Raw genomic sequence first — 12667 nt, forward strand, 5'->3', positions numbered from 1 at the left:
ATACCGGAGAGGCCAAAATACCATTTTTCGCCTGGTAGCGGAAGTAACGGAATAATTGATATTATCATCATAAATTGTAAACTCTAGAATAGTAATAATGACGTCATAGTTGTACGATTGTTCTGCAACAAACATGATTTAATTTAAACCATTGTCGGAATTAGGTCAATTACCATGAACGTAAACCGCTACGCGAGCCACGCTAATGGCTTTCACAGTTCTTCGTTTGTTTCGTCACAGTCAGCAGTTGGTTGAAGCGGCGGCAGACGTGTGTGTTTGTGATGTCATAAAGGTTTATGTATATTGTTGTAAAGTTTAAAATCGAAAGTTTTCAGGATAGTTTAAGTTGTTATAATATTTAATATTATTTACTTTAATTTGAGCGACATTTTTTATAGAAAAATATTTTTTTTAATTTTAAAAACTTTTTATCGCAGTTTTTGGCAACGCAGGTGATGCTTCAATTGTTACGAAAGAAAGTGTTATTATGACGTATATCGGTTCAACGAGTTTTCGCGTTTTCGGTATTTGCGTGTCATTGTTACAAGTGACGTCATCAATAAGGGATATAAACGTCACAGTGATGGTTCCTGGTATCAATGCATTGGAACATTTAGCTTTAAGTTACCATGACAACCATGCATCCCATAATGATGGTGACTATGACAACACCTTTGGGGGTCCATGGGAAAGCCCCTCTTACGACGATATCACCCATCCCGACCCCCCACCCATACAAACCATGGATAAATACCACGCCTACCCTTGGTCTTATATCTTCGTGAAGCCAGCCCTCACTGTAGCGTTGAAGACATTACGCAACTCCCCGGTACTTGAAGACTTCAACATCAACCTCCAATATCATGATTCGGGCAATGCTGTGGGTAGAACTTCATCAAGGTAATATTAAATAACGCGACCTGGGCTCGAACCCGGGACCCTTTGGTTGTCGATGTTTGTATGGAATCGAACATAATGCATGGATGCAATTTATTTATAACACGGGCGTTCTGTTTCATACACCTCGTGTAACTTTGTGGGTGATTGTTTTTCTGTATGGTTGACAATTTAAACAACCCGAGACAGGCGTTAACTATACATGACCACGCTATAAATATAGACCTGGCTCCATAATGCATGCGACGTTGCTCACAAGTGTCCATTATAATCTTATTATAGATAAAATCACAAAACAAACAACCATCAAAATGTATTTCAGACTCATAATATGTTTGGCGGCAACAACATAGTTAAGGGAATCTATTTAACACGTACTGGTCATGCATAATAGTGGGGTAGTATGGGACATGTTGTCATCGTCCCATTTTGTAGTAAACAAAGAATATTCACGAAATTATATAACCACACCCCTCGACTCCAAAGGAGCGTTGTTAAAAACGCAACCAGGAAATATGGGATCTAGTTTCTATAACGATATTCCATCTTACCCCACAGTTCTTTTGGCCCTTGCTTTCATACAAGTATAATCATATTTGTTTAGATTATCGCAAATAGCTTCGGTAGACGCGATGATAAAGGACGGGATGGCGGCCATGATTGGACCGGTTGACGCTTACTCGGTGTCACGTGTTATGTCGTTCACGGCTCATTGGAATGTACTTACGTTAACACCAGGAGCTATTTCATATGTGTTGAGGGTGAGACTTTGTTTAATGATAGAAGTGATCTATTTAAACCGGCATGGTGGGGCAGCAAAGACAGTCGTAACACAGGTGTTCTGTTCTATACGCCTTGTGTCAGTTACGTCACGATGACGCATTTTTATCCATACGTCCACTCAATACAAAATAAACAAAGTTAAAAATATTCATTGACCACTTTATGTTTAACAAAGTCCCCTGCTGGGTATTTCCCTAACCGAAAACCACAGCTTCCAGATGAACACGAATCGACAGCCAACGTAATGATAAGGACGGGGCTTGCAGCCGTGAAGGTGGGTGATTGCGTGTCGGCGATACTGCGGTATTACAACTGGACGAACACGGTGAACGAAATATTTGATGATGAATTAGATAAGAGGTGAGGTTCGGACCAAGGTTTTCTATTTTTATAAATTATTCTGATTAATTATTTACAGCTTACTGTGTTTATTGTATCCTGTTTCAGGTTTGGCAGCATCGCATTTATCTGGAACTTTAAGTAGTTTTACCCACAGCGTGTTTTATTGACTGTTGTTTTGCCGCTAATTCCCTTCTCTTCATTGTTTTAATTAATTTCATTGTTATAACTTGCCAGCAGACACAAGGTGTATGAAACAGAACACCCGTGTTATAACGACTATTGTTGCCCCGCCATGCGAGGATAAATAAGTTAATAACATACACTGAACAACCCCCTCCCCCCTTCCAGCTCAAGGAATCATTACTTTATCGCTGAAGGAATATTTGCCGTGGTAACAAAGAAGATCACCGGGGTAAACATGCACCAAACCAGGGTGGCTGAGTTTAATGAATATAACCCACCAAACATGGGGGAACCGATCAACTTTGATAGTTTGATGTTCAATGTGAAAGCTTACAGCCGAAGTAAGTTGTTGTTTCAACATAAACATACCAGTCCATATATATGAAACGATTGTCTTTATTCTCAAACGTTTATTGGAAATTTTTAACTTCCAACTTAAGACGGTTTCAGTTTAAAATAAAAACGTTTTACCTGATATATATATATATGGGCGACAATGTTTGTATTGAAGGTGATCATTAAATTAACGATGTTATCAATTTAAACCATCTGTTAAAATTAAGTGTCGATCAAAAAGAACTTAACTTATATAAACACCTGTGAAAAGTGGTGCAACCAATTCAAGATTAACATTTTGTTCCCACTTCCACCACAAGTCCTCCTAATAAGTGCTGATGACATCATCGTGAGGAAGATTCTCACGGCCGCGTACCTTCATCAACATCCAACATCGGACTTCGCTTACATTATTATCGACCTCGAGAACAAACTTGGAGCAACACCGTGGGTTTATAAAGATGAGAATGGACAGGAGGTTAATGTAAGGAACATAATGTTTATCTATTTGAATAGTGAAGATCATATTCAGACAACGAGTAGGGATATAACATAAGACAACAGTTATTGAAAACTGGCTTTGGTTAAAAAGTAAATGAAAAAGGGCCAGTTAAAAAGTGTGGGTGTTGAACACAAACCTAAACCTAATGTTACTTTATTTCTGTAAAAAGTAATATCTTCTTGGTAAGGAGTAGGCGTATTAATTACTATAACAGTGCTGGTGGAATTAAACGCCAAGCAATGCATTTAGCTTCGAGTGTCCAAACACCCACAATAACCCCCCCTCCTTCATAACAGGATCTTAACCTCCGCGAAGTTCTTGAATCCTCTCTAATCATTACCCTCCCACTCGATCACTCACATAGATATCTTAAGTTCGTGGATGATGTATTGATGGAACTTGATAGGTGGGGTTGGTGTGTATTACTGTGGGGTGAGATGGGACACCTTCAGCACATAATATCCCATATTTCCCAATCATGTTTTAAACAATTAACAACACTCAAAAAGAGTCGTGAGAATACAATTATCTAATTCTGTAAATAATCTTTGTTTACCATTGGGGTGATAAGAGAATCAAAACATGTCCCATCTTACCCCAACTTACTCTATGTTAACAGTTGACAGCGAGCATGAGGTGTTTGCAACAAAACACCCGTATTATAACTCGACAGCGAGCATAAGGTCCATGTTATTGCAGGGAAAGATCGTTATCCGACGTTGAGCGATCACAAGCTGTTGATTCAATGATGAAACTTGAGATGGAAAACTTTAAAGTGGAAACAAAGCACGAATATTTCATGGTAAGATGAAGTAAAGTTGTTTTCATGTTGATATACCAGTTGTTTTTCATGGCAATACATTAGTTATATTTAACAGTAACTAAAACTTAATTATCCGAATTGATTTTAATTCAAATCGGCCTTCAGTAAAATATTAAGAGCAACTCTTAAAATAATTCACCCACCAAAAGTAAAATCACTCAAACAGAATATTAAGGTCTAAACACTTTCAGTTTAAATCTGAATCAATTCAACCTTTAAACACCCCCCCTCTAGAAAAACAAGTACCCTGCGTATTTCCATGATACGTTACTGATTCTCGCTGACGTACTTAACTCAACACTGAGCAACAACCAGACCTCGACCTCCAACCAACTTCACCCATTATGTCACTCCACACATCGGAACCTGTTCCCTAATGGAACGACGTTGTTGGAAAAATATATCATAAATAAAAGGTTTCAAGGTATTTGAATGAATGCGATTCATTTAATATATTTGATACAATTGTCTTCACTCAAGTTGGTTAAATGAATAAATGTGACTTGTTTATTCTTGTGTGGGGGGGCAACGACAACACATATGTAACTTATTTGTAGTTGATTGGATTTTGTGTATTAGAAGTGTGTGTATTTTAGGACAATATAAACATAACAACCATATACAATAATATGATATATTTACCTTTTTTTGTATTAAACCGTAACACTTGAAAATAAAGTCATTTTGTTCTGTTTATATGACTGCCATATGTGTATTGTCTTAATGGTCTTACTTAATAATTCCTGTTTAATTTGAATCGTATTTAACTTAATTTACATATTATATGGTGGTATCGTGTTTGTTGTTTAACCACCCTTTCACTTACAAAACTAAAAACCTAAAATTCAAAACCATGTTCATTTTTACCTCTTTGCGATGCCGCGTTATAACCACTCAACCCACTGTGATGTCATAACCACTTATTTCACTCCATTTGTTACGTAACAAACCCAGTAATTGTGTGAAAGTTCTTTCCACCCAAAACACCATCGCACCAAAGGTGGCGACCTTTCCACCCAACCATGAAATTTTAAGCTCGAGTTTTAACAAAGTTTGACCTTAAGTGACCTCAACGTTAAAACGTCTCAATTTGTCCAAAGTAACTTTTTAAAAACCTTTAACATTGTCGAGATATTTTATTTAATATAGAACACAGAAATTTAAATTTATTTTAAATTTGAACACAACATTTCCTAAAATCAAAACATCACAAACATAATATCTTGATATTTCATTAAACTAAGTATGTTTGTAACAAATGAAATAAAAAAAATAATTTAATTCTTAATAGAGTTGTAATAATCCCCCACCCATTTATAACAGGGGTGATGGGGGAAGTTATCATCGACCAAAATGGCGACCGACTTCTTGACTTTGTAGTTTTGGACTTAGATCCCATTCAAGGTGAGCCGTTTAATACAATAATATTTTAGATTCCATTTTAGTAGAAAACGAATTGAAGTCAAGTGATCTTTTTTAACTCAAAGCGTTAGATTTTTAACAATTTTTTGGGCGGGTAACTTTTGGTAATTTCAATACAAAAATGTTCATTAATATTGAATAAAAGTAACTTATTGTCTGTAAATTAAAACATTTATTCCAGCAAGATTTTATTTCATGTTTTTGCCCAAGGACACATACGCCCACAATGGTAGCAACAACAGGCCTTGAACCTGTATCCTCTAGTTTAAAACTAGACACATTAACCAGTGTGCCGTAGCGCCAAACATCACCATTTATATTTGAATTCCCTTGTTCAGGACGCTTCCGAAGTGTTGGTCGGTATTATGGTGAATATGATATCTATGTTGAGGAAACGTCATCGCATTGGCCGGGGGGATCCCCTCCACTGGATATCCCCAAATGTGGGTTCATGGAGGAGAAGTGTCTGAAAGGTCAAATATATCTTTGATTGATTTGATGAGATTAAAAAATACAATACATTTATATTTAACTGAAAATCATTAACTTTTTCATTATAATTTGTTTAACAAATGAATAATACTTGATTCATTGATTTTAAATTGAACCTGTTTATAAACAATAAATACAAAATTACAAAAGGGAAGGTATCAATATAAACATAAAACTATTCTTAAAAGTTATAAACAAACCATATTTACATTTGTTACATTAATTCGCACTCATGTTATAGAGACGAACGACCAAACGTACTTCACCATTGTTACCGTGGTTTCGCTCGTTTGTTTCTCCGCCGTTTCAGCTGTCGTGTGCGTCACAACATACAGGTGTTTGTTACATAAATATTATTTATTTCGTCGAATACGATAGACAAGATCAAATTAATTAAAACAACAAAAAGAAGGGAATTAGCAGCAAAACGACAGTCGTTAAAACCTGCTACGAATAAAACTGCTCAAGGAAAAATGTCGAATAAAAAGTGGAAACCCACAATATATTAATTACACTTCAAACCTGTAACACTGGTTCAGGCAATAATCACTTTATTCTGCCCAACTAATATTAAGAACCATCATCTTAAATATCACATTCAATCACGATATCTTTAACTTGATATCTAGGAAATATCTTCTTAAGAAAGAGTTGGAGAGCCAGCTATGGAGAGTTCATTGGAGGGAAATAAGTTTGATGAATGAAAGTGAAGTTCGCGAAAGCGATGCATCGTCTACTGTTAACCCATCCTTGAAGAAGGTGGGTTGGGGGTTCAAACCCTGTTGGTGGGAGTTCAGACCCTGGGGTTAGGGGTTAGAGTTACTTTGATTGTTTTGATTGTTTGATTCTAGTTTAGACTAATTGCATAAAGTTGACAACAATTAGTTTTAAATGGTTAAGGTTCTTGTGGGACTTAAGATTTAGGCCAGAGTCGGCCCATTACCCAAAACAACCAGACTATCTATTTATATCGATATGAATGGATGAATATAACATATTTATCCTAGGGCGGCAAAAAAACTAATTAACCCTTGAATTAGTTCCAGCACATAACAGACAAATAAATGTTTATCATTTTATTTTAAACAGAGGAAAACAAGCGCCGCTTCACTGATCAGCGAGAAAATTAATCATTCGTTCACGACAACCGCCATGTACAAGGTGACACCTTATAGTTATAACTCCAATATGGTGAAATGTCCATACATAAGCAATATATTTAATCAAAACATTTATATTTTTTAGTTTTCAACAAATATTTACCGATATTTTACACCCAGGGTAAATTAGTGACGGTGAAACTGATGAGTCGCCGCAAGATTGATCTGACGAAGAAGTTTCTCATGGAATTAAAACATGTACGAATAATATGAGATGTTTATGTTTATAACAATCTATTCTTTTATATTCACCCGTTTAAATCTCTAGAACAAACAAAAAAAAAACAGTACGTCTTACTACCTCTTTATTACAAAATGGTTACTGAGTAACTTTGTGGGTGAATATATTTGCCATTTAAACAACCATTAACGACCACTGGGTTGAAGCAATTACCGTTAAGTGTCTTGCCCAACAACCAACACATAGCAGTGCCAAACCTCGAACCGCCACTATAACAGCATATCATATCAAACCCTTTTTTTAAACTCATAACCAGAGACACACAATGTGTCCATAGCCTTAATCAGCAGTAAATACTCCATCATATGCACTTTATATTAAACTCACAGATGCGCGACGTATCCCACGATCACATCACGAGGTTCGAAGGTGCGTGTCTCGACCCGCGTATCTGCGTCCTTACCGAGTATTGTCCCAAGGGAAGTTTAAAGGATATTTTACAAAACGATGAAATTCGTTTGGATTGGATGTTTAGGTTTTCATTGATGAATGATATTGTGAAAGGTAAGACCGAGGTTGACCCGGTGCAACTATAAGTGCGATAATTTGATCCATTGTTTTATTATGTTCAGTTTAGGTGTGTTTAATTAGTTAAATGTTTGTTGATTTCTAGTTTAAAATTAAACGCATAAAAAAAAAACGCACCTTCTTCATATCATATGACGGCATTTGGTTGTGTGCTTAGAAGTTGGCATGTAGGAACCAATTAGGATATATGAGAAGATTTTAAAGTACAAAACAATAAACAATCTGTGCTTAAACTTTTTAAAGTCTCTAGCTTGGGGGTTATGGGTTCGAGGCTTTAGGCTGCTACCTTTGTGGGGGTCTTTGGCCCATGTATGTTAATCACCAACCACACAAACTACACAAATATCCCCAGGAATGAGTTTCTTACACGGCAGTCCCATCCACTCTCATGGAAATCTTAAATCAAGCAACTGCGTCGTGGATTCAAGGTTCGTCCTCAAGATAACCGACTACGGACTTTCTACTTTCAGATCGATGTCGAAATATGAAGATTCCGATAATTTCTATGAAAGTAAGGTCATTGTTCACATTCTTAACCCATGTGTATTCACCAATATGTATCTGTTTATATCCATTCACCGATATTTATCCACATATCTTTAAAGGCTCAACCTATCCATGTGTTATTTGCAACTATTACATATTTTTTCTATATTATCTTTATTTTTCATTCCATGCTTCAACCTGTCCTTTTTATTATTTTGTTAATATTTATATTAGTAACAATTAAATCTGACCCCAGAAAAATTATGGACTTCCCCTGAGTTGCTACGTAGCCCCATACCCCCACCTAACGGAAGCCAGAAAGGAGATGTCTATAGTTTTGCGATCATCGTTCACGAGATTGCGTTGAGGAAAGGAACGTTCTATGTGGGTGGGATCCATTTTGGTGGGAGAGGTAAAGGGTTGTCATTGGTAACATATGTATGTGAAGGGGGTTTGGTGGGAAGGTTGTATTTAAACAAGCCAACTACAATCACTTCAACTCAGTAATCACCCCTGGGTTGATTATTTTACAAAATAATCCAATGTTCACAAAGCTATGTAGGATCCAAAACATTGGTATCCTCGCATTACTGTGGGTATTGGCTGTATTTTATAAGTAAATAATGCTGTACTTTGAATTATATAGGTAATATATAATATAAGTAATACAATTTATTGTAATAAATAAAGAAGACACCTGTCATGTGTAGATACATTGGTACTGATATCCCAACCCATGATGAACCCCTCACTCACCCCCACATCCTAAACATCATCATACGATGGTAAAGCTCTACATTGGTATTATGCTATGCCCTACCATTAGTAATACATAATACAGGGCAATATATACTATGATAATACATTGGTATCAAACCCCCCCCATCCCAGGTATCATCACCAAGGTTCGCAACGGGTGTTACCCTTACTTCCGCCCTCTACTCGATCATTCCATCCTCTCGGATGATCTGTGCCTCCTCATGCAACGGTGTTGGGCCGAAGATCCATCGGAACGACCCGACTTTCAACAACTCAAAGACATCATCAAGAAATTCAACAAGTTTGTTCAAAACTAATGTTTGTTTTTTTTGTTTGTAAAGAACTTTTGTTGAAGTGAAACTTGATCCGGTGTTTTCATTTATCCAAAAACTAGTTAAAATAAAATAACCTGTAAGTCTGAAGAGATCCTTTGGCATTTGTCAGCAAAGCATGAATGTAAGAAACGTTTGTTTAAAAATGACCTTTCTCTTTTACTTTGTCAATAATTTCTGTTGCAAGGAATCAACCTGATTTGGTTTTAATATTGATCATCATAAAAGAACCAGCATTATGAAATATATGTAACAGAATAAATTACTGGAGGGAGAATGTATATTGTATTAGTTGGTTAATTGTGTCAGTGATGAACACAAAATGATGGTGAAAATAATTGTGCATCACTGCAGGGAGAATGGGGGCAACCTGGTTGAGAATCTTCTTCATCGTATGGAACAATATGCGAACAACTTGGAAGGATTGGTGGAAGAGAGGACGGCGGCTTACCTGGAGGAAAAACGTAAAGCTGATGAATTACTTTACCAGATGCTACCTGTGTGAGTGTTGGTAGTTTATATGAATGAATGTAACTTGCTTCATTCTCGCGTGGCTAGAAACAGACAGTCCTAATAACTGTTTCATACACCTCGCGACCACTTACAAGTCACCACGTATGGAACTTATTTATCCTCGCATGGCGGGGCAACGACAGTCGTTATAACACAGGTGTTCTGTTTCATACACCTCGTGCTCGCTTACGAGTAACCACGTATGTAACTTATTTATCCTGGTATGGCGGAAAAACGACAGTCGTTATAACACGAGTGTTCTGTTACCTACACCTCGTGCCCGCTTACAAGTTACCACGTATGTAACTTATTTATTCTCGCATGGCGGGGAACGACAGTCGTTATAACACGGGTGTTCTGTTTTACAAACCTTGTGCCAGCTTACAAGTAAATACGTATGTTGCTTTGGGGGTGATTATTTTATGTAGATCAAAATAATTAAAACAATGAAGAGAAGGGAATTCACAGCAAAACAACGTTAATTTAGATTGGTTGTAATTAAACAATAAACTTCCAGTTCCGTTGTTGACAAGTTAAAACGTGGAGTTCCAGTCGAGGCTGAAGCTTTTGAAAGTGTGACGATATTCTTTTCGGATATCGTTGGTTTCACTTCCATGTCCGCTTCATCAAGTCCCATGCAAGTAGTCGACATGTTGAACGATCTTTACACTTTGTTCGATGCTATCATCGAGAACTTCGATGTTTACAAAGTAAGAATGTGGTTTTATTTAGTTGATCATGCTTGTGTTGATCAAGTTAATTAAAACAGGAGAAATATTGAAAAATGGCAGACTTTCAGACACAAAACTAACGGTTAAAAGTTAAAACTGTTATACAGTAAACTTACAGTAAGCAAACATATTGTTCCAAGTTTAATCGTGTGTTTATCCACAGGTAGAAACAATAGGCGATGCCTACATGTTGGTGTCGGGGTTGCCGGTTCGTAACGGGATCCACCACGCAGCTGAGATAGCACGAACATCACTTACGTTGTTGAAAGCCGTCACAAGTTTCCATGTTCGACATCGACCAGAGGAACAACTCAAGCTAAGGATTGGAATCCATTCTGGTTTGGGTTATTTATAAAAATACTTGACAATCTAGTTGTAGAACATTATTGATATAACAGGGGAAATACGTAACACGGACAAACATGATCTTTTATAGTTTTTTAAATATTTTAAATTAACTGTTCGAAAAGTTTTATGACATATGTAAACACTTACAAGTTAATGAACAATAATTTGAATGAATGTAACTTATTTTTTCTCACATGGCGGGGCAACGACAGTCGTTATAACACGGGTGTTTTGTTTCATACACCTCGTGTCCGCTTACAAGTTACCACGTATGTAACTTTGTGGGAACATGGTGGTGTGTAAACAAATATCATGTATTCAGGTTCATGTTGTGCTGGTGTTGTTGGATTGAAGATGCCTCGATATTGTTTGTTCGGTGATACAGTGAACACAGCTTCAAGAATGGAGTCAAACTCGCTACGTAAGTTAAACAAATCAACAACGTTGTGGTGAAGTTGTTTATTAACATTTATATGTAATTCAAGTATTACATATACCGATACTACATTTCCCTCACTTTTATAAGCAAGTATGAAAAAGATTTAACTTTTACAAAAACATTTAAAAGTCTTAGTGAACCACTGTTGTAGCCAACCCAGCAATATAGATGCACTTAATTATGCATCATATATGTATTTTGTAAAACTTAACAAAATGTGCTGAATGCACTTATTCTTAGTAGGATAAGCACCTAACCCTTAATAAACCACTCCATCCCCCCACAGCGCTTTCCATTCATCTCTCATCTTCAACCAAGTTATTACTTGATAAGTTGGGAAGTTTCATCATGCAGCACAGAGGGGAGGTGGAAATGAAAGGAAAGGGAAAGATGGATACCTACTTTCTACTTGGGGAAGACCCCTTAGATACGTCATCAGTTAATGACGTATGATGACGTGTGACGTTACTGCTTACACTGTGATTGTTTATTCGCCAATACAAGTTGTATGTATGAGATATTGTTGGTTAGAACAAACCTTGTTAGAGTTACATGGTAGTATGTAATACCATTAGTTGTAGTGAACCTGGGTATTTCTTTATTCTAGATGGGTGAGGTCCTACAGGGATGAAAGTGTTTAAATTGTACTTGCTTTGGTTTTGTTAAAATCGTTGCAGAGTTTGGTTAAATCTGCTCGCGAGGTGTCGCTGTTAAGCTGCTTATGATTCAATGGCAAAGTTGTGTGATTCTCTGTGTGTTTTCAACCCACCGGCATTTTCCGGGGCCGCAGGATTCTGATGAACATACAACTTAAGATATTTAAACTCATAAGCGCCACGGAACGATGCAGTCAAATAACCTTAAAATAGGGCAATAGACAATATGAATAATTAGAATTGCTTTAATGTGGACTCGTGTATATTTTTCGCTGTATTTTTATACTGTTGTGTCAAGTGTTGGAGATTATGTGACGTTTTAGTTCAGTCAGCGTTCTTATTATTTACTGAGCTCTGGGAAGGTATACTCGGCTACCGACTAAACTAGTCGCCGCCTAAGTTTGATTTTGCTTTTTTAGTCGCCTGACTAAAATTTTAGTCGGCCGATTTTGACCGACTAACTTCTGTAATGAGTAATGCACAGAAACTTAGTCGGCCGACTAAATGTGAAAAACCACCGACTAAATTTTAGTCGGCCGACTAAAAAAACGAGGTAACCAATAGTTACCGCGACCGACTAGTTTAGTCGGTAGCCGAGTATACCACCCCTGTACACAGTTGCCCCATCCGTTTATTTTCGGCACGATCGCGGTAAGATTCGTTGTAATTGTCATCAAAATACCCCCGTCTTTCG

The 12667-nt window shown here is 36.9% G+C and overlaps 1 protein-coding gene across 1 annotated transcript; it reads left to right on the plus strand.

The window, feature by feature from the left end:
• The first annotated feature begins 413 nt into the window (after nucleotides 1-413).
• Nucleotides 414-11835, plus strand: LOC149730436 (atrial natriuretic peptide receptor 1-like). The gene is made up of 23 exons (XM_089885983.1): nucleotides 414-900; nucleotides 1502-1658; nucleotides 1892-2040; nucleotides 2371-2546; nucleotides 2862-3025; nucleotides 3340-3449; nucleotides 3743-3845; nucleotides 4101-4290; nucleotides 5190-5270; nucleotides 5627-5761; nucleotides 6022-6115; nucleotides 6410-6539; nucleotides 6870-6941; nucleotides 7061-7138; nucleotides 7511-7685; nucleotides 8062-8220; nucleotides 8452-8607; nucleotides 9087-9255; nucleotides 9641-9787; nucleotides 10317-10509; nucleotides 10694-10868; nucleotides 11201-11299; nucleotides 11604-11835. Exons 1-23 carry the CDS (start codon nucleotides 488-490, stop codon nucleotides 11768-11770), a joined length of 3492 nt encoding a protein of 1163 aa, XP_089742109.1. The 5' UTR covers nucleotides 414-487; the 3' UTR covers nucleotides 11771-11835.
• The last annotated feature ends 832 nt before the right edge of the window (nucleotides 11836-12667 follow it).

The sequence above is a fragment of the Ciona robusta genome, chromosome 10, assembly GCF_009617815.1.
Source record: "Ciona robusta chromosome 10, ASM961781v2".
NCBI classification, from domain to species: Eukaryota; Metazoa; Chordata; class Ascidiacea; order Phlebobranchia; family Cionidae; genus Ciona; species Ciona robusta.